Here is a 23,819-nt window from a genome sequence, read left to right as displayed (position 1 = left end):
CTGCAGTTTCTGTGATGTTGACATCACCGTCCGCCACATCCTCACCGATTGCCATGGATACACGACACACCGAGCCACCTGACAACTAGAAACTGATTTAACGACAATCCTATCACCCGACAAACTCCAGCAGAACCGCCTCATTAGCTTTTTACGCATCAGTAATTTATTTAAAGAAATTTAAGCAATAGTTTAAACTTAATCAATAACCTATGCCATAATCGCAATAGTTTTCCATAATATTTAAGCCACATATACGAAAGTTTTGTATAAGATTTTTTACACAGTAGAGAGGCGAATGTAGTCTCTAAGACTCAAAGCCTCTATAAATAAACCAAAAAAAATTTGCATTTCCCTGTACCGATCTTGAGTGCCTCTAAACACCAAATGACAAAAAAAGAAAAACAAGCAAACGGGAGAAGCGGTAATCGTTCTCTGATAATGCTTGTAATATTGGAAACCCAGCACAAGCACAAAAGTTCTCACCAGCAAAAGCCGTGAACCTCCGACAGTAACATCAGATTTAGCCACGGGATCGGTATCAAGGAAAATGCGACCGATCTTAACACCGGTCACGCGCATTTGTTAGTTAAAATCAAAATGTCTGCATGTATTACAAAACAAACACTCTAATACACACATATACAAACGGCCGGTGGAGTTAAGGTCACCTTACATTTATTCATCGTGATCAAACACGAGAGTCAACTGGTCGTTTCAACCAACTGGCGATCTGCCGTACGTGATCAACCAGCGGTCCACCCCTGGGGAGGAATAAACTCGGCATGCTGTTACCAATGCATCATTCATTGACGAAACTTGCCGACCGTATAACGCGTATTTCACTATTCATGAACCGTCACCGGTGATCGTGGCGAATGGAATTGAAAATTCTGAATATTATTGTACAACACACAAACCTGGTGGAGGTTGATTCTCGATGGTGATAGCCAAATTTACAAGTCGCAGGCGCGAACTGGGCAGCAAAAGAAACGTGACACAACAGCCAGTGCCGGCAGACCAGCGGTTGAGCGCTATGAGGTGGTTTAAACTGCTTGGATGGGTTCTGTGCAGTTGATACCTGATCGCGATCCGCAAGATAATGTTGGAAAGCTGCATGACAACAGGCGGTATAAATAGTCCTGCATAAGTTCTTGCTCTGTGGCGAATTCATTCTCGCACTTATTAACGCAGACCGCCTTGAGATGCAAACAAATTATTTACACTTTATGCAAACTATTAATAAAAAAAAAATTCAAAACCTGTAGCTGGAAGGTTTGAGAAGAATACAAAAACAGAATATATCTACAAAATATACCAATACTATTCAAAATAGGTCAGAAGCAGCACCTTCAACAGTAGCTGCTGTTCAGTCGCTCCACCAGCAGTACCGGTTTTGCAAACGAAATGGAAACATTAAACGCCGTCGGAACTGGAAACTGATCCAGCACCGGTTTTCTTTTAACAGATTGAAAACAATACTCTACAATATTGCCGGCTTTAGTTAGCAAGCTTTCGTTTTGTTGGGTAATTCGCATAGAACATGCCCTAGAACCCAATCAGTTTTGATCACCACACTACATGTTAGCTTTCGTTTATTTATAGAGGCTGCCTTCGCTCCATGGTAAGCTGCGTGTTCTTCCGCATCCTTCCTTCCTCTAGTATTACCCTTACCCCCCCAGGTTGATCGAAACCTGCTCAATCGAGCCGTACAACTAATCCTTATAGCACGGTGCGCGATGTTGCTTGTGATGGTGGCCTCCTACCGTATCTCTTGTTTAGGTGAGGCCATGCCGAGAAAGCAAGAAATTGGAGACCCGGCAAAGGAACTCTCCAGCATTACTGAGCGTATCGTGCAATCGTGTAGAAGGCATTCCAATTGACGGGTGTACCACGGCGGTAACATACATTACGGTCAAAACAGAAACTAGCAGAAATAATAGCACTGACTTCGTACACATACAGACGAACGAACAACGGCAAAAGAACCCGAGAACCCGGTGTAAAACGCATAAATCATGAACTCAATCTTCCAGAGCCCTTCGAAAGTTCTCGGGGGTTGGAAAAGTTGCAACCAAAAGCCTCCCCCAACCCCCTCCCAGAACAGATCCGATATTCTTTACCCCCTTTTTTTGCGAGTGGTCAGACCTCAGGAATGGTTGGGCAAGGTGGGTATCTTGTACAGAGCAGAATTCCCTTTCCCACCCTCCCTTTCGTGTATCGCATTTTTTTTTCCTCGTTATTGTTAGTGTGTGTGCATTTTTTCTGCCGTTCCGTTTTGTACATTGTGTCGTGACGCAAAAGATATTCGCGTTTAGCGCGACAACAGCCGTCAGGCGAACCCGTACGGCAGCAGCTGAGCAGGGTTTGGGATCGTGGTAACGGAAAGCTGAACAGGGTGGCGACGGTTGATTTTCTGGTTTAACTCGTTCGACAATTGAACGAGTGCCTGAGCTTTGAGCAGGCTCGTTATGGTGGGCCGGTGTTGTTTCGAGGTTAGCCGCGAGGAACCCGGTGCGCGGTCACGATTATGTACGTACACGCAAACCCACCACCGCACAGAGTGAAATACCTGGCCCTGGTCCCCTGCCGAGGGAGTTTGGGAAAACGAGCAGCCGATTATGGGCCCATGATTGGTGCAGTCGACCTCCTGGATGGGACGGAAAGGAACGGATCTAGTTGTAAAAAGGCCTGCAGAGATATCACACCGTACGGGAAACTTGCACCGATCACTTCTTCGTCCGCAATTAGATCCATGCATTCTAGTGGTGAAACCGATAGGCCGATATAGCTCCAACAAACACGCACACGCCCTGTACTTAGCCCTGCTTAGCGGCATGAAGTACGAGAATTATTGGAGCCGAAGCTCAACGCAACCGGTTCCTGCGGTTCGTAGTAACCACCTTCGAGCTACGCCACAGCACTTCTTGCCGTTAGAGTATTTGGGGTGTGGGGCTGTCCTCGAAAGCCCCACACGCACCGAAAAAACGAAACGGAAAGGAAAGGCTGCAAGAAAATTGCACACACCGATCGGTATAGGTACCAAACCGCCGCCAGACTGTACCACCATTGGGCGGATCCTTACAGCGCATTTCATGCTTGGCAGAGAGTCCACGGAAGTACGGCGTTTGGCGTTTTGATTTGATTGAGCTTCAGTTTAACCTTTCTTCGTCCTTCATACGGGCGTGCTCCGGTGGGAAGTTGCCAGTTTTGATGCCTTCTGCGGCCCGCAACGCTTTGCAGCATAACGTTCCCCACTGATTGCGCGTATCTGCGATGGATTGTCGAGTGCTTAATCGCAAGAAAACCCCTACTTCGATGCCTGCTTACAATCGAATTTTGTCAGCCGTCAGGGTTTTTGATTAAGGGCGAACACCAGAAAAGTATATAAAAAAAACCGATGGCGTTGTCTTCTTTCCCTTTCCATTACCCTGCAAACCTCTATTTCGAGGAGCCTCAAAATTCTGAGTTGCCCAAAATTGTGTTTCGATCCGGTTGCGGATCCCTTTTGCACTACCAATCACTGAGTCTGGGTGTGTAACTTCTTTAAAAAAAAAAGGGGGGGGGGGGGGGGAAACGTCCAAAAATTGGGTGTGAGAGAGAGTGAGATTGAGAGAAAGAAAACGTTTGGTACATTGCTTGGGGTGGACTGGCGAAATTTATTACCTTCCCAGCAACACACAACACTGGCACAACGTTCCGGTTTTGCCCCAAAACGAGCCGCAAGTGAAGTGCATTGAATTGCGTACCGGCGCAAGCAACCGTGGGGAGCTGCCGTGTGTTCTTTGCCCAAATTGTTCTTACTGCTTCTGTCAACCGGAATGCATGCGCGCATATTTTATGCTTTCATGAAGCAATTCTTCAAACTACATTGAATGCTCATTTAACAACAGGCAATAAAAGAAGAAACACACCAGTACATAAAAAGCGACGCGCTTCATAAATTGCACATTTTTTCACCGCTGGAACATGATCAAGATGGAGATTTTGTTACATGCCCGACGCCATCATCGGCCGTGTATTGTTGCTTTGCGGCACGATGAGTGTATGAAATATTGAAAACAATTTATTAGCTTATTAACTTTATGACACTTTTCCAAATTACCACATGCAGACACACACACACGCGCGCGCGCACGTATAAGTGCCAACATTTTGAACCACAACATGTAAAAGTTCACCGGAACAAATAAAAAGCAACGCTCCGACGTGATCATGCAAATTGACCACCCACAAGCATCATTAATTACATTCAACGTATAATAATCAATAGTAAGCTTATTTTTTTATCACAAACTTCTTCAAAGCATTGATTCGCCCCCTTCCCTGCGTTACATCAAAGCAATTTTATCGAACGCGAATTTCGTGAAACACAAATAGCAGGAGGACAGGGGGGAAAAAAGAGAAGAAAAACAACAAACCCTTAATTCCTATCCGTCGGACTTTCCACCCTGAACGAGAATGGCCACTGGGAAAAAAAGGTCGGTTATTAAAATTAATTAACCGTACTAAAAGATAGGCTTGATGTCGCTTGCAAACAAAAACAAAAATAAATAAAAAAGTAAAATCGGTTTCAACCTGCAATAGCCATCCTCGTGCCCATCTAATATACCAACTGCTACACAGTTAGTATCCTTTACAGCAGGCTCACGGCTCTTCTGAACTTGCCACTTTTTTGCTCCTTAGGGTCCGGTTTGTTCTCGATCGAAACACGATCGAATTTCCACAGTTTCAGCACCGTGCCCTGGCACAAGGACCATCCCTTGGTTTTTTTCATTTGGTTGACTTAAAAAAAACCGAAGGATTCCTATTTTATTTTCGCCTTTTCCTTCCGCACCATCTCACCCTCCTTGGCCCCTCTCTTTCAAGGGCGACAAAATCGATCGTTTGCAGCGGGACACACCGAAAAAACACTCGCGTTTGGTGTTATCCAACGTGGCAAGCGGCATGTAACGGAAGCGTTCTCTACCGCGGTGCGGCATAGGGCAGTTGCCAATAATGCTGACCGTTAGTAGCATCGAACCAGTGGGTGGTAATAAACGATTATGTTTCAAAGCGCAGTAACAGCTACGGAGAAGATACCCAAAAAAAAAAACGGAACGCTCCATAGCTCCAGAGAGTTTGCCAAACATGGGGCCAATAAAAAACGGGCGAAAAAAAACCCACTCTGCTTCTCCTAAAGCTTCAAAAACCCGTGACATTCACGGTACGGTAATCACGAGTGAAGTTACATTTTCTTGCCATTCTTTCCGTTATGTAGTCCCCAGTAGTGTGTCGCTGTGTGACCATTTGTGTGTGTGTTTTTCGGAGGACATGTTCACGTCTGGTACGTTACTGCGATGAACATAAAGCTCACCTCTACCAGCTCCGAAAAAGGCGAGGATTATCCCGCTTTCCTAATATTACTCCAACAAGGATTAGCTTAACTGTCGTCTGATATGGAACCGCCGACAAGCAAGGAGGAAAGCAAGTGCGAAACGGGACATTGGCGTTGGTGCATGTTACATATCGGATGAAAAAGTGTCCCCACCCCGCTTTCGGCAGGTGTAACATCGTTTTAGCTTCTCCTGCTCGACGTATGATGCTCTGAGCTGAGGAGAAAAATGACTCTAATCGAGAATCGGAGCGAAAAGAGCCAACATTCCCTGACAGCTTAACTGCAGCGCCATGATTAATTTTTGGAGATTCTGATGTTCTACGTAAATTAATACAGGTTCTTATTAATATGCAAGGGTAGTTAATTGCCTTTGGTGTAATAAGACTTATTTTTTTGCTTTGTTTTGGCTTTTTGGAAGCAAACTTTTTTATGCAAACAAATATTATTGAGGATGGAAAAGTTTGCAATGCTTCTCCAAGAATTCTTGACAATGAAGTAAGTATTTCTTTTGTATGATTCACAGAACATTTGCCTAAAGAATCTCATAGGATCCTTGTCATAATTGATCATGATCAAAATCGATACACATTCCTACCGAAGGGTTCAATCTTTATGTCCAAAATTCTAAAAAAAATTCCTCTTAAACGAGGAGCACAAGAGAAAAGGCATGATTACCACATACAAATTGTCAAGAGAAGTTATCAAAAACGGAAGATTCGAATTATGACAGCTGTTTGTGTTGTCTGTTGGAAAAAAAAACTTAACGAAAGGCAAACTTACAAGTACACTGTCAAGAATTTGTATTCTTAAACACAAACGGAGACTCATATTTGTCAAACGGTTTTCCGTCAGCTATTCGAAACGGAAAGGCGCCAAACTCACTGATTCCTGTGTGTTTCCAGTTCGTTTTCTAGTGCAGTTCTAATCAAAATGTGAGTATTTTATTTCAGAAAGCTACGGGAGAAAAAAATATCGTCAGGCATCTTGCTGCTCATTTGGTTCCATTTATAAGGAAATGTTTTTGGGTCGGCAACGTTTCTTCCAAAATATTTAAAGACCGCAGGGTAGCAGACAACATTTCTTTTGGCGTGAATCCTTTTGCCCTAACAGGCGGAAACTTTTGCTCAATCTCATTAAGAATATCGAGGAAAATTTCCTTCGATACAAGAAAAATTTTCTGAAATCTAAAAAGAACAACCACGAGAACATATCGAAAAGGTTTTACACAAAAGTCACAAGATAAACTCACGCTTGCTTGGTTAGTTCCAAAGGATTGTTCATACTACGAAGCAGCCGATGTTGTTTATTAAGATCTTCCGTTCTTTCATCAGCACTATTGCTATCATCGCTCACATGATTTGAAAAATTATTTTGATATCAAAATATCCAGTAAAACACAAAATATCTTCTCTAGAAGAACATTTGCTTACACTTTTGTCTTTGTTTTTGTTGGTTTCATCACTTTGACAGATTGATTTTGAAGATTTAACGAAAAAATTGCTTAACGAAACTTGTCTGTCACAAGAACGGATTCTTAAGGCAATTTTTGTTTCCGTGTGTATTGACAAGCTTGTCTTGATACTTTTCCGTTTGTAAGAGATCATCAGGCCTACAGTGTCTGTAAGCAAGTAACACCTTATTATACCCGAAGCTAAGCATAGCAGGTGCAAATATTTTGAATTTCGCCCAGCATGTTTGTGGAGCCTCAATAATCCGCTAACATTGTCCAAAAGAAGCACTACTTTATGTGGCAAAAATAACTGAACCTTATTCTTAAAAGGCATATCCGTTATATACACACACAAGCAAGCAAGTGCTCAAAAGAAAAACAGAATTGCAAAACTTTGCAAAGATCACCCAGGAAAGGACAAGAGCATAAAATGTTCTGCAGAGTCCATTACTACCGGCATCGGGAAAACGATGGCAACGATGGCGGCGGCTTACACAATACGAAAAAAAACACCAACGTCTTGCAAGAAAGAGCATTCCAGCCCAGCAGAGCAGCACACGCAGAGATACGACAATTAGAAAGAGAAGCCACTTGGTTTGGCAAGCGACAGAGAGAGAGAGAGAGAGAAAGAGAGAGAGAGAGCGAGAGATCTAAGCTAAGAGGTTCCAAATTTTCCAGTAGTGGTGAGCGGTACAACACGGTCGATTCATAAAAAGGAAAAACTACGCTCTACGGAACTAGAGCATTACGGCTGGAGTGGTCCGTGAATGAAATGGGAGCCACGCAACGAAGCAACTGCCGCGACGACACGTCGTGACCGTGTGGAAGGCGCGCGAGACGGGGCTGAGTGTTGGTTGTAAAAAAAACACCACTCCTCCCCTTCTCCCCCCCCCCCCTCTAATACCTTCTCTTTCACCGTTCACCCACCCGGTTTTCTCTAAGCTCGTTGTTCGACTTCCCGAGGGTCGTCTAATGCTGAAATAACATTTTCTACGCCATCGCGTAGTATGCGCAAAGCGCAGCAGCAGCAGCCGAACACGAGAACCCGAACCCATTGCCGGGCGTGTGTGTGTGTGTGTGTGTGTGTATAGTATAGTGGGATGACTTTGAAGTCTCCTGGAGAGGTTGTTCCCTTTCGAACCTTCTTGCGTTCGTTCGTGTTGTACGCTTTACGCTACGCTTCTTACTCTACGCTACGCGCGAGATGGTAGGCCCAAGGAAAACGGCATGCCAGCCAACGTAGACTACTCCCCCGCTGACCAATGCTTCACTGAATCCTGCTCTTTTTTGTATATCTCTCCCACTTGCTCTCTATGTCTCTTTGTCGCTCAAATGCTGCGAATGATGGTGCGGAAAAGGCACGCTCGAATTTCTCTTTCGAACCGAAACATTCGAACACGAGAACCGAGTCTTGCGGGGCACCGCACACACTAGGAGCAGACACTGCGAAGGTGGGCTCCAGGGGGGGGGGGGGGGGGTTCAGTGTCGAAAAGATCCTTTTCTTACATCTATTCCCGGTTCTCCGCGGTGTCTTCTTTGGCCGGGCCCAAGCACCAAGAGCGCACACCGTGGGGCTTGAACGTGTTCAAGAGCAGATTGAACGATGGAAAACTACACCGTACACACTCTCCTTTCAGTTTGGATGATGAAGACATACACACACACACACACATAGACAACCATACCCACGGTATCTAATCTGCGGCTCCGCCAGTCTCCTCCTAGCCGGAGAGACGTGAGTCGATGGTAAAATTACGATTCTCCGTTGCTGCTGATGCTGGCTAGCTGGGAGAGGTGTTCGAATGTAATAATTCTACACCCAGCAGCGCCTCGGAACGAGATCCAATTGTTCCAACCGTAAGACACGGGGCGGTACTTGTGGTTGGGTTTTGCTACAAGGTCACTACGCAGAACATTGAAGCTGAATGAGCATTAAACCCATCCCGAGTTTAGAGAGGAAGCAGCGCCCATACATCAAAGTCGTGATCGATACTTGGAAGTGACTTTGAAGCAGACTCGCTGCAGTTGATGGTTACACCATCACATTCGACTCATGCCCAATTACTTAACCACCTTCTGGTTTCGGTGCTGGCAACGGGAAGATACCTAGAATAAAATCACTCGCATAGTGATTTTTTATTACATTAGTGGCAAGCAGCATCGGTACGATCGGCACGAATCAAATGATGCCTTGATCCTCTTCCTATTTTTCCGACAGATTTCTTGCAGTAAATGACATTGACGAAGGCGAAGACCCCTCACGCATCCTTTTCAGGTGTGTTGTGTTAGCCCGAGGTTATCAGCCATACTGTGACGAGCGGCTGAAGGAGGATATGTTCTGGAATATCGCTATCGAAAGCGCATATCAGGAAGAAAAATCTCAAGTGACAAATATTTCCAGAACTCTTCCCTGGAAAATGTAGGAAACTCCTAACACACACACACACACACTGCTTGCGTACAAAGGGAGGTGTGGTTTGGCGACTGTTACGACTGTTGTTGATTAGATTTGGACATGGAATTTCAAGGACACCGTTACTGGCAGCATCAATGTGAAGGAAAATATGAACCAGCAAAAATCGAACCAATGGTACTACTACTACTTACGCTCGACGGAAACAAGCCTGGCATTTTGCAACCAACTTGCTGGCCCGCAGTCTAGCACGGAGCAAACAGGAACAGGAAAGTGAAAAAAAACACCGGTATGTGCTACAGGGACACTATATACAGGCGCACAAACACTGGCGAGCACACTTGACACTTCCAAAGTCACCTTCGGCAAACAACAAAGAATACTAGAGTTTGTTCTCCCTTCACTCACTCAGTTCACACGCTCTTGATTTTCCTCCACACAAATACACGCACACACACACACACACACACACATAAAGGACACACGAACACTAATGCAAAGAGGGTTCTGGTGTTCTTTATCTATACGCTCGTTTTGCTTTGTCCCTTTACCCTGGTCGAAAGTGTGTAGTAGCGAAGATTCTTCCTATCTCGCTAAATAGCAGGCGATCCTTTCAAAATCCTTACAAAGTAAGCCCTAAGTGGCTAGAGACCCACGCACACCTACGTGTGGCCTAGAAAGTCCACTTAGCAAGGAACTGCACACATTATTAGCGAACTCACAGCTGACATACTGGACCCATGTACGTACACACAAAAGCACAAGGAAATCCACACCACCACCACCACCACCACCCAAAGGCCCACGCACGGTAGTAGACTGCACACGGGGTGCGAGTTTTTCCGGATTTTCAAAAACCGTAGGCGAACAATAATGTGTCCTGGGCACGGTGTGTTTCCTCTCGAATCGACCCTGCTGCTACTACTAATGGTACGGTTTTAGACACGGTGACGGATTCGTTGAAGCCTTCAAAAACCTACGGGCTTTGATAGCAACTGTTTTAGCTCGCTTGCTGTGCCTATATCGTGCCCGTTTCTCGTTTTCGCTCACATACGTTCTTAGCTCGCTTTGCGTTACGCTCTCTAGCCTTTGCCGAATCTCCTGCGTATCTCTCGACGGATTTGACACTTTCGCTTTCGATCAGAGCACTCACACACACTGGACGACTGCCGCCCGCCACCAACACCTCCGGACTACGGGGAACCGGGTTGGAATCAAAACGGGAGGCCAAGTTATCGGAAAATGGGATCGATAGGGGACATCCTCTTTATGCCTTTTTAGGGAAGAACATCCCTTACAGGAACCTTCACCGAAGCACATACACACACAGACACACGCAAGGCACTTGAATAGGAATCTAGTGTGATAAAGTCAGCAGAAATGGTGGCACATCTCGGCACAGTGCTTTGCCCACTGAGACAGCACAACTTGCGTTCAAGCGTTCGCCCAATCGTTGAAGTAGTCGAGTTTCCGAGCAAGATTCTACAGCACTCCGCACTGCACGAGTTCTCGGCACACTACTGACGGTGTACGCGAGCCCACAGCACCAATGGGGCTCACACCGAACGAAGGAAGGAACCAACCGAGCCGAGTTGATGCCATCGATACGATACACACAACGGTGAGGTTTTCTTGGGCAACCGGATTTCTTGCCGTTTCGTTCTTGTGTGTGCCTTCTCCGGCCGTTCGACGTTACTCTGCATGCGTTTTCACTGGGCAAACGAAGGGAATATTACCGTGCAAGATTGGGCAGAATTTCCCGTCAGGACTATCAATTCCCTCAAAAGCTAGGTGTACGAGAATAGGGGATTTTACGTTGAGGTTGGTAAAAGAATCTTCCGTTTACTCTTCCTACGCTACCGATGCTTTCACGATGAGCGGTCCGGACCATACTGGTAGGACGAACCCCAAATCATTGTCGTCAATTGCTCCAAACGTACCAACCACACCACCGTCCTCTATCCGTTACGCGTTCGCTTTTCCTCATTCATCTGCGTGCTGTCTCTTTCCTGCCTGGTGCGGTCTGCTCCAACCATTTACACGACTCGCAACAACGAGAGATACGCCGAGATACAAGCTCTCATTCGGTATCTGTAGCATTTGTCGTTCTTTTTTTCCTTCCTCAGACATGTTGTGTGCAGCTTTCTCTACGCTCGTCCGTTTGTCCTTGCTCATTCAACATTTTTATCGGTCACTCACCGTCAGCTAGATACTATCCCACCATTTCCCACTGTTCCCCTACTCGAATTAAGGTCCTTTGAGTGAACTTTGTCTACTCACCTCGACAAGTCACTCACACTATGTGTGTCAGTGTGTGCGGACACACGAGCTTAAAGCTCTCGAGTACCTCGCGTGGAGTAAAGCACAGAAAGGACACGCGGAACTCATCCACCCTCCGAGCGCGAGAGTGTCTGTCCTTTGTTACAGCAATTGCCGTTTTGGGGCGATTATTTCCCGGAAGGTAGAAACCAAATATTGCGGTGCTGTAACAACTCCATCAGAGGGATAAGGGAGAGACAGCATTAGAGAGATGTATGGGTAGAGAAAGAAGGACAATATGAAGCAAATCGTATCATTTGCACTCAGGAAAATACGCGTCCCATTACTCAATTCGCCACCAATAGCAATGAGGAAATGGACAATATTGCTGCAAAAGTGATTCCTTGCCGCGATCCAAAGTTTCAGACAGCTAAACACATTCAACCAACTTCACGATTCCCGGCATCGCAGGAAGCAAGGTATCTTCATCAGTAGTAGTCGTAGTAACACTCTACCTACTACACAGGAGCAATGATCCTGTTCCTCTATGTTTGTGTGTGTGTGTGTGTGTGTGTGTGTGTGTGTGTGTTTAAAAAAATATATTTATCCGTTGCTTAGTTTATAGTCGGTGTGTCGTTTACTCATGACAGGGTCATGCGCGTATTGGCGTCGACCTCCGTGCGTACCAACGTCGCGTACGTTACGCGGTTGAATGAAAGGCTTCACAAAGCTTCGCAACTTTCACTCATCATCAGGCCAAAGCAGGCAGTCTCCCTGTACGCACCGTGTAAAATATAGGCTCCATCATCCGGACACAAAGGACAAAGTAACTCACTTCGGAGGGGGTCAGGCTTTGTTACATCAGCAAGCAGGAAAACCCGATTCGATCGTCTAGGGTACACGCATTATAATACCAACAGCAGCAAAAAGGGAAGCCATGGAGTGTGTGTGTGTGTGTGTAAAAGTGTGAAGATTCGATTTCAAGGATTCACCATTGCGAACTCTTGCGCGCAGTCCCATTGTGTAACACACAGCCAGGACGGCCCACTGTGCCAGGCTCAGACGGGCTCGTCCTTGTGCAAAAACAACATAAGGAAAAAAAAACCATCACAACAAAATGGGGAAGGCCAACAATGGCATTGATGGTAACTCCGTCGATGTGTAGGTGTGAGCTAGGCGTTATTTTTGCACCGAAGGTTACTGGCCCGAGGGTTTGCAATTGGATTCCCACGAACGATTTCGTTTGCATAAAATGTCCTTCTCCAGCATGCGTATGCTGGGAATATTGTATGAAGTTTCATGCACTTTGTTTTACGAAAGTAGAAATGTTTATGTAATTTTCAAAAGTCATTCGGTTGGCTCTGTTGATCAGTTGCACACGAATGTGTTAAGAAGAAAATGCTTTGGAGGTGATATAGAACAAAGAAATCGTGGCATCACTGATTCTGGAGGAAAAAAACATCGGAAAGCGTTTCTTTGCTTAAGGACAATAGTTTTTTGAATTTTTGGGAAAGTTGTTAATGTATTTATTTGCACATAAACCACCCATTAATTCTGAAGCTTAAATTTTAGCCATAATTAACACGATTAGACAGCAATACGGCCTGGCCGTCCCTTATGAATAAAAAAAAAAAAAAAAAAAAACACGATTAGATGAAATTTTGCATTTACTACAACATGCTTAAGATCAAGGCTTACAGTCAATTTATGTCAATTTATTCATTGCTTTATGTCATTGAAAAATGTGTACTCAGAAGCATGATTAAAAATCCACAGAAAAGAATTCAAAGCGGTAAATTTCTTCTTCCATAATTTTGATAGCATAATTATTTAAATAGAAATCCAGTTGATAAGGGCATAGGAATTGCAGTTATAGACAACGAGGAATAAAGGAATAGATGACTTTCGCCTCAATTTCAACTAGTTATTTTAAAGTAGTGTTACATCTTACACCCGATGTGTGAGAAACTCTCGCTATGTCTCTCATTTGCAACTATCTATATAATATTTCCTTGCTGTATTTATATTCCATTGTTTTTATTAGATTGTACAGTACTTCTTTTTGGCTTAACGACCTCTAAGGTCACGCCGGCCATTGAATGGCTTACTAGACTTGCCTAGTTGGATAACTAGACTTCACTATGGGAGACAGTCCGGATGGGATTTGAATCCGGGATAAACTGCTCATCTACAATTCCGCAAACAATGTGAGAAACAATGTTTGAAAAAAGCTAGCAATCAAAAACATATATTCCGCATATTATGGCAGAAACAAGAAATGTCGACGTTCTCTAAAAATAATGTCAAGCCTTACTGGATAATCAAACCATGCGAAGGATCAAACGATTTGGATGGCGTATGATACCCAAGTATAGTTATTACCTAGAATGCAAGATTATCTTGAACTCTGATGTGTGAGGCGTACACCCGACTGAAACGTGAGGCCAATAGAATTGGATTGATGTTCAATGCGACGAAGACAAAATACCTGCTTGCCGAAGGCTCTGGCCGTGATAGAGCCCGACTCAGAAGCAAAGTATCAGTTGATGGCGACGATCGCGAGGTGGTAAAGGAGTTCTGCTACCTTGGTACGATCGTAACTTCGCACAACAACGTAAGCATCTTGATACGTCCGGTAGTCCTCTACGGGTACGAGTCTTGAACGAGTGTGGCGAAGGAGAATGAACCACGAGCTAGCTGAGTTGTTTGGCGGTGCTGATATCCTGACGGTAGTCAAAGCCGGAAGGATACGTTGGCTGGGTCACGTGATGAGGATGCCGGACTCATGCCCCACCAAGAAGGTGCTCGTCAGCAACCCGTTCGCCACGAGGCGTAAAGGAGCACAGTGTGCTCGTTAGCTGGATGAAGTGGAGTCTAACATGTCGGAAATCCAATGCAGCCGTGGATGGAGGACTGCAGCCCTAGACCGAGTTTCCTGGAAACTAATTGGAGAACTGGCCATGTCTACACGACGTGCTCAATCCTGAGCAGGCCAAGAAGGAGAAGAAGAAGAATGCAAGAACAAGAGACCCTATGAGACAAGAGACTCCCCCCCCACCCCCCGCATCATTCCTGAAGTATTTGGTGAATCGAATTAGATTGAAGTAAGTTATCACAACTGTTTGGTAAACTTTGAAAGATATAATTTTTAAGACCTCACTTGTGTTGATAGAAATAAAAAAAATACAATTTTATGACATATTTCCGAACCGAGGCAATGGAGCAGCCCAGTGGCTCACAGGTAGATCTCGTAGCAAATAGATAAGTATCAAATCCTGTTTTTTTATTGGTTTATTGAATTAAAACCGACGGACTGATTAGCCCTCTCGATATTGTCAGTTGTAAACCGGTTGTAAAACCCATATTGTCGGTTGTAAAACATGTAACATACATTTTAAAGCACAACACATAGGTTTTCTCTCAAAACTCGCATCATTAATTAGCCTGGCTGGCACGTAAAGATCCACCGACGATAGAAGCGCAGAACGATCGATGGTCCATTGACGAGTACAACTATGAAGGCAAGTCTAGCGGGTTGAATACGTTTATCAAGCTGAGGCAGCACCTAGTCCTATTGTTCAGGCATTGATATCAGCATCGTTGGGCAAAGTACGTAGCTCTACGTTGATTTGACTTGAATACTTTTGATGGAGAGGAGATCATGGAACTCCCGCGTCGTTTTAGTAACCAAACCTAGCAATTGGTCCTTCGAAAAACAGACTTATATCGATAAACACTCCTAGATCATTGACACAATCATTTCTCACAAAGATTCGTCCATTTAGTTCATAACCTAAGAGTGTAGGGTCCCTCGATCGGCTAAAGGTGATGGTTTGTCGTCTAACACACACAGTGTGACTTGAATAATTTGATGGTCCTCTGGCGTACGGATGTGACCGAAAATGGTGCCTATAAGAGAAAGTTTTCATCAAGAAGCACCATCGTCTTTCCCTACGCTACATTTCTTAGTATCAACTGTTCAGTTAGGGAAAATTTAAGTCCTGGACATCAAAAATAGCAGATCAAGGTCTTTTGATTTTTTAATGCCATAGGAGAAGAAGATAATTTGAGAACATTTTGTACGTAGGTTTTAGACATCTGCTATGTGTGTAATTTTACGTACAAATCCAACATTCTATCCAAGAGCGAATCTATTTGTTGTCTACATCAAACAGAAATGGATGTTACTATATTCGGCAAAATTACTACAGAGAGAACAGAACGAACTACCGCACGCTCTGAGAAGCATAGTGTGCACATGTTGACAATGCAACATTGCCACCGAAATGCTCTAGTAACCGGTGAGAAATGTTGGACCGGTGCATTTTGGGAACTTACTCCGTAATAGTGAAAGAGAGCGAGAGAAAAAGACCAGGTCAAAGAAATGCAATCTCATAATTCGCACGCACGCACACATACAACAGTCCTGTCCTGGAAAAGGATCATGGCCATGTAACTTCCATACCGGCTACCAGAATTGAACATTTAAATGGTGGTAAATGTGTGTATATTTTAAGAAAACGATGACATGCAACTAGTCCATCAGTGAAAACAATTACACTTAGCCGCAGTTCTATAAAAATAATCCCCTTTTTAGATTTCCTTTGTTGTCAACACCGGAACCGTGTTCGTCTACGCACACTTTGCCTACTATGAATCAACACACTCTCACTACTCACTTACCTTCTCATTGACATGATTCTCATCGTTGATTGATTGTGTACGGAGCTTGTGCGTTAGATACTTGAGCATAGTTTGGTTCGCTGCCCGTTTCCCCGACGCCACCTTGCACCTCCGCCTCGTACGTGTTCCGCTTGCTGCTGCTGCCACCGCCGCCACCACAACCAGCCGCTTCCCGCCCACTCCTACTACCTCGCCGTCCTGCTTTCCACCACCTGCTCCGCCAACGTTTTCGTCCTCGACGTCGAGGCCGCTGATGTCCTGCACGGTGAAGATGCACTTTGAACGTCCTTCCTTATACCGGTGGACGCGAACACGATTCTTCTCACTTCTGCGACCGTGCGTGCTTTCCCGTGCGCTTTCCACCTCCGCGCTTTCTTTTTCACGGCCAACTTTAATCACACACTCGTGCGATGAGGTGTTTTTTTATGCACTATGCTTCAACACCACACAGCAAATCACGAACGAAACTAATAACCAAACGATACTCCCGGCTCATAAGACACAGTCACACGCACACACACATACACGCGTACAAAAACCTCCCCGCTAGCTTGGGTCAGGATCACTGAGTTTTTGGTGCCACCTCCCTCTATGAGCTACAATCTAGCACAATCTGCATTTCCGGTGACTGCTGTGTGCTTCACTCCCGACCGACGGGCTGTGGCCTTCACTATGCACTACAAGCAAAGGGATGATGTAAAAACATGGAAACATGCACAAAATCTAGACATTTAAAAAAATACTTTTTGCACACAAGTTGGCATAGAACAGACAAAAAAAAAAAACAAAAAAAAAGTACAACCCCAATAAACAACATGTCGTCCAAAAATGGAATTCCTTCTTTCAACGCCATATCATCTTCACAACAAAAATCATTTTGAAATGAATGCTCTTCTTTGTCAACAGCAACAAAAAAAAAAACGAAGGAAATTGCTATTCTGACAGGGCCTCGTCCCATGACACTGCTCAGTGCCTGAGTCCCGCCAACCCCATCCAACCACCCGCCCAACCCTTATATTAACAATATTTCATAACCTTAACGACCAACAAGCAACAAGAATCAAACAAAAGAAAAAAAAGGACATCTCAAACACCAAACCGAGTTGCTTTTGCGAAAAATGCTTCTAAAATAGCAACTAGCAACACCATTAGCAACGCACGGTGTCCTTCTTTTTACACTTTTTTCACTGCCAGAGAAGAACAAACTGTTGGTTGTTCTCAAAATTGCGCTTACTCTCTCTCTCACTCTCTCCTTTTCTCTTGCTCGTTTGTTCGTACACTATGGAATGTATGTACTGTGCTGTGTTTCCTGTTCTAGCGCACGCACACACAAACACACATTCAGAGATTTTTAGTCGAAAGGATACTCCAGCAAAAGTAGTACTCTCTCTTGCTCTAGTGTACGGTGTGCTGCCCTTCTCGCTCGCACGCACACACGCTCGCCTGTCTGAAGCCGGCCTAGCCGAGCCTTTTGCGCCTGAGAGTAGGCAAGTTGCAATAAAATGTTATCGATTTTTCAATTTTCCTACACCAAGATGAGCTCTGTAGTGCTAGTCGTGCAGGTGCTGCACTTTTCTGCACTGAGCGGAATCAACCTTTATCGACAGTTTGACCACATTTCCTTACAGAAGATCCGTTTTTTTTACATGGCTGCCCCCAACGACACACATTTTATAAACCAAATGCTTAAAGATTAGTTCACTAAAATGTACACTGCCACTCAATGGGAATGTACTCTCTCGATGGCCGTAAATTGGTTGCTTCAAGTGGCAAGAATAAAAAATTCTCAAAACTGGCCCAAAATACTAGAAACCTCTATCACTTTGTTCCCTATCACACCATTTTGCAATCTGTCGAACACTAGATTTACTTCTATGCGCTATTCACCAGCACTAGTCCAGACCACACCATCTTATCACGCGGCCATCCAGGAAGGAAAATGCACCCAAAAATTCACTCACTACAAAATCACCCAACAGTCCGTCGTCCCGATCTCGTTTCTGCCCGTGCATCCCTCTGCTCTGGTCAGTTTCCACTACTGTCCGAAATCGATAACATAACCTACAGCAAAGGGAACAGCTTTGACCGTAAAAATAAACCTCACTCACAACCCGACACGACAAGCGCCAAAAATCCGCACGAGAGCAGCCACCGCGCCGTCAAAACACTGCTACTTCGACCATATTTTATTGCAAGCTCGCAGACTCCGTATCCGTGTGCACGTGTGTGTGTGTGTGTGGATCCTTTCTTCCCTTGCTGCGGTGCTTTTACGCTGGAAAACACACACACACAGACACAACCACACGTGTGCGCTTTTCTTACAAGCAAAGAAGAACAGGACGACAACTGCCGATATTCAATCTCTGGCCTCCTTTTTCTCACGCATGCGAGAGCTTCCTCACGAACAATGGTTGGAGATTTTTCTCACAGCTCACCCACTACTCATCCCTCATCAGCCGTGATAAATATGCTCCATGTTGCTGCACACGGGTTTTGCTGGTTCGGGGGAGTTTGTGGTGAGGAATGTGAAGTGCTAGTACTCTGATCTGGACTTTCTCAACATAATTTTACTTCGCGCACACGCAATACAACAGAAGCCAACAATGCTTTAGCCTTTCGAGAGTGGTTTTGAAAACCCATAAATACCCAAAACTGGGCTGGAGTGTGGTGCCCGACAAGTAGGGCTATTGGTCAAAGCACACACGAAACACACGAGCAATGCTGCGAGGGGTGTGAGATAAGATAACGCCAATTTCACAGATTACACCCAATTGCATTTGACAGCTCTCGCGCGCGTACTCCCGAAAAGTTTATTCGATGCGCTTCCTATGTGCACATGGATCCGTGTATGAAAGTATGTGTGTGCACTTATACACTCTCTTTGCTCTCGGGGCATTAGAATGCAACAATAGTAGCAACAGTGACAACACGTCCACGTCCAATCAATGCAATCTCGCCACGTTGGGGGGTAATGCTGTTGGTTCACTATCCCGTGTCATCACCGTCACGGCCATTGCACTCTTGCTCCGTGCAGAGCGCGTGAAGCTGTTAAGCACGAGGAAACTCAAGCGGGTCAAGAAATTCGCAATCGAAATTGCTCCTTGTCGTAAATCACCTTCCAAATACACACAACCCGGACTAATCTGGGTTCAAACGCGGGTCCCTCGGGCTAGTAGGAACAGGTTCCGAACACGATCAATCTTGTTTGGGCCCGTTTAGAAGCGGGGCACCCAGTGACTGTAGGAAGCAATAACAAAAAGTTTGACTGGTTGCCTCGGGCAACGGAACGGAAAGGAACCTGTCTGCTTATGCTTTATGCTAGTAGTGCTAGTCCGCTAATCATTTTCTCTGCTCTGCTCTAGCAGATGAAAAGGAAACGAAAGAAGCTAGATTGTCTGTCCCCCTCCCGACAATCCCAATGACTAATAATTAATTTCGTCCAACCGTTCGACCGTTCGACCGACTTGACGACTTTAGCGTGTGCAACAGAGGTCACCACAGACGGGGTGGGCGGTGTGGGTGGCTCCACACAACACAACAAACAACACACACGAACGCACCTCTCACGGAACGGAACGAACGAACACGCACGGCCTGTGTAGTACTACGGCAGACACTTCCTCACTCTTCTGCTATTCAACAAATTCTGAGAAACTCGATCCGAAGCAAAAGAGCTATGCTGTGTGTGCTCCTATGAGCATGCTTATGTACCGCGAGCAGTTGTACCGCTATATGTATATTTGGGGTATGGGAGGCTGTGTTTGTGCGTAGTACAAACACTACCGTAACGTTGCCTCCGTTGGTCCGTTCTTGTATTTCGGCTTAGATAAAGCGAACCCCCCACTCCACCCACCAGGTGAAATGTTTTATGAGGTTGTTCTCTTTTCTAGTGTTTGGTACACAGGCACACATACACATGTTTGCATTTATGTGAGGTGATTTTTTTGTGTTATTGGCCGCGGATGGGAACGATGAGAAATATTAGGCATAAGTATTGAACCGCACGCGGTAAACGCAGTGCGTCTGCGAGTGGGCAAGTGTGCGTGAGCAAACGGAAAACGTCAAAACGTGAATTTAGTTTGTTTACGCTGGCGAATGATATGGATTTGTGCTGCGTTAACGCACTTTTTCGCATCAAAATATGCATTTCTTTCGCAATCAGGTAAATTATATTTAGTGAGATCTGTGTGAATAATTGCTCGGTTAACGATTGTGTTTTCTTTTAGGCACAACTCAAGTGGAATTGATGGATGCGGCACTATTCAATATGAAGCCGCATCGCATCCCAATTTAGTATGACCATTCTTGAATCTCACGGGTTTTCCTTGTACCTCAGCTTCTTCTTGGCTTAAGCACCATCGGCTAGGTTGTACAGGGGCATCTTATAGCCTATGAGACTTTATGATACTACGTAGTTGAAACAACAGTCCCACAACTTAGGGAAAACGGTTCAGACGGAATAAGATTCCCGCAGTCCTGGCGTCTGAAGACCGGTGGCTCGGACGCGTCATCAGACCACCCCGAAATGTATCTCAAGTAGTTGGTAAACTGATTCTGGTTTCATTTGATTCTATTTTTGCTGCTTGACAAACTTTATTTTTTGCCACTACAAACCAAGGAGATGGTTTGGGTTCCTTGTTTTGATTTGATTCATTTGATTTGACCCTGGCTGGATGAAGTCGTGCTTAGTTCTGCAGATAAAGTACGGATGGGGTTCACTTCACCTATTGCCTCAGTTAGGGAACCATCATCTAAAAACGAACTCCAAAACAGCTCTGAGAATTCAATGTTTGGAAATTCAAAGTTTGTAGTATTCCTTGTAAGACTTTGGTCTTTCTATGGATCTAAAGAAATTCTCATAATTCTAAAATTTACCTGATGCCAATAGGTTCTATAAAAAATTCAGGTTCGTTTGTTTGTTAACCGCTAACCTACCCCAACTGGGATCAAACACAGAAAACGTTTGTTTTTACGATATAATGATGATACCTGTATAGCCAAACAGGCTTCTTGTATGAGCTTGAGTCGTTTTCATTTGGGTATAACCAAGTTGATTGTAGTCTCTAAAGCATTTTGATCCTCATACGTCTATTTACGCGAAATCGAACAGACTGTTGTACATAATTGTAAAGTAAACGTGGAAAAAAAGAAGCAGAACTACGAAGTAAAATATCATTCCACGTTTCGTTTCATTAATATTTTGCTATCAAAAACTTCGTTGTGCTAGTTTCTAATCAATGCAACGATTGTAAAGCAATGGGGAACACAATTTGCATCGTGAACGAACGAAGGAATGAGGAAGGAGAAATCCAGAATAATAACACATACACACCCCTGTTTTGCTTTGTTTCGTCATTTTTACTTCTTATAAAGAAACTGTGTTATAATCAAAAAACACATTTTTGCATACGTTGTCGACCTTGAAACTTCATTTGGAGTGCAAAACAAAACGAATGTAAACAGAAAAAAATGAACAAATAACAACATCTGGTTTTAACCAACCAATCGCTGTTCAGCAAACAACATACCAAATTCATACTGGTGGATTCCCCAAATTTCATCTGCTGGGGAATACAAACAACAAAAAACAACGCTCGATCCTCATCGAAAACATTTGTCTCGAGAAGAAGGTCGATGATCAAATTCAAGGAGTGTTTGCCGAATTTCGCACGACACATTAGAACCGGAACGTCAATACAGGTGTACTGTTTCAGGTTGAATTTGTATGCGTAATGTACAAATTTGCTGTTCATGCTTCATATCCGTCTTATTGCTTGTTTTGAAATGCGTGAACACATGTAGAATAACGAGGTGTAATTGTGTGATCTACATCGGTGAACTGCGTTAAGACGTGGTCAGTATTGCCGGTATACAATTAACACAAAGTAAATGAACACGTCGACATGCCCCGTTTGTATAAGAGATAATTGGAAGATTTCTCTCTGGTTAGATTAGGTGATTATCTAGGCCCCAAAACCAACTAGATTTTAGTTTGACATCTTTCAAGTCGTCCAAAACTATTTCTCTATGCGATCCAAAGTACAAGACCAACATAGCTGTTGAGACACGCGCAGGGATGCCGGCTGTCATAGTAGAGCTTGAGGAAATTTCATCTTAATATGTATATTTATATATTATATTTCCAGTATGTACATAATACTACTAGGCATTGATTATTTTCAAAACTGACGATGCGCTCTTAGCCTTGTTGAGGAGGAAAATGTTTGGGGACATGTTTGGCCACGTTTGTTAGGACGATAGGATATTCACAATTGGTATGTATGTCAGAGCTATACAGCGGCTTATATTCACCAAGCTCCGGTTTGATAGTGATGTCATACAAATGGAACCGGACGACCTTATCCGTAGAGTCTAGGTTAGGTCGTACACCTGGACAGAAAAGATGTGGCAGATCAAATTGAGATGGAGCTATGGTGTTAATGTGTCCACCATTAACGACAAGACAGTCCTGCAGTAGGACAATACAGTTAAGTGGCTATTTTATTTCGAAAGGGACAGCCTGATATTGCTAAGTGGTGGATATCGAGTATAGTGGTTGCGGTGGTTGCGGTTCCATTTGGAATTGGAACTGCATGTACAGATCGTTGGTAACGCCTTTGTAGGCGCATAAAACTTCACTCCCTGGGGTGAATAGTTAGCACGGTGGTGATGGCTGCCAATGGGTCATATTACAAAGGAGTATTACAAAATACTGGAAAAAATTAGCAAAATTGGGACTGTATAATGCATTTTATTCCTAGTACTCACATACTCATTCAAAATATGAACTATGACCAAAACTGACGAATTAATATTTCGGCATTAAAATATTGCCACTTAAAGTTGTTTGGCTGCTTATGTTTGAGCAAAGATGAACATATAGCTATCAGTAGCTGGTCTCAAAAACACGAAGAGGATCGCGGATTCACAATTACAGACTAGTATTAGGAATCCCAGGAAGCTGGAATCCGATGGGCTGGGCCCGTAAAGGCTTTTGTGGCCGTCATCCACCGTCGGAGTAGTTGCATTTGCAGAAAAGTTAGGAAATGGGATTTAAAGACCACGACGCTAGATCATCTATTGTGTCTAAGACTCCAACCGTTTTGGCTTGCTCAACAGGCAAGAATATGAACACGTTTGGTTACATGGGTGGAACACGCCAGTTTCATTCGTTTCGTTGTAGGGTTCCGTTGTTAACTTTCGGGTCGTCCTTATGTCGATCGCGATCGAAAGGGATAAATAGGACCGAAGGATGCGCCTCGGCCTCTGAGCTAAACGAGTGAAATTAAGCTCTAAATTTGTGATCATCTGTTCAAACGGGATTGTGACAAATAGTTGCACTGGTTTTCTTTTCACAACAATGGTATACATCTTTTCAACATACTTCTCTGTTGCTCTTTATTCCGCTGGATGTAAAATCGAACGATTATTCTACGTTAAACTAAACACAATTTGTCCGCCAAAAACACATTTTTGAATCCTTCTATCTAATCACTTAATGGGTGTGTATGCTTGCTTGTACGGTTCGATTGTCTTTGATTAAAATTAAACACGAGCTTGAAACTAATTTCATTCCATTTTTAAAACAATGAACAACATCCATTGCAACACGTGGCCACAATTGCCCTTTCGTTTGT

At 44.2% G+C, this 23,819-nt stretch overlaps 1 protein-coding gene across 1 annotated transcript in view; it reads right to left on the bottom strand.

Moving 5' to 3' along the window:
- The window catches only part of LOC126565841 (midnolin homolog), a 59,823-nt gene extending 43,261 nt beyond the window's left edge, over nt 1–16,562 (bottom strand). Inside the window, exon 1 of the mRNA XM_050223050.1 lies at nt 16,183–16,562. Within this exon, the coding sequence (XP_050079007.1) occupies nt 16,183–16,251 (69 nt within the window). The 5' untranslated portion in view covers nt 16,252–16,562. The remainder of the gene's footprint in view (nt 1–16,182) is intronic.
- Between the last annotated feature and the right edge of the window lie 7,257 nt (nt 16,563–23,819).

The sequence above is a fragment of the Anopheles maculipalpis genome, chromosome 3RL (genome assembly GCF_943734695.1).
Source record: "Anopheles maculipalpis chromosome 3RL, idAnoMacuDA_375_x, whole genome shotgun sequence".
NCBI lineage: Eukaryota > Metazoa > Arthropoda > Insecta > Diptera > Culicidae > Anopheles > Anopheles maculipalpis.
This window is presented reverse-complemented; position numbering and strand designations above follow the sequence as displayed.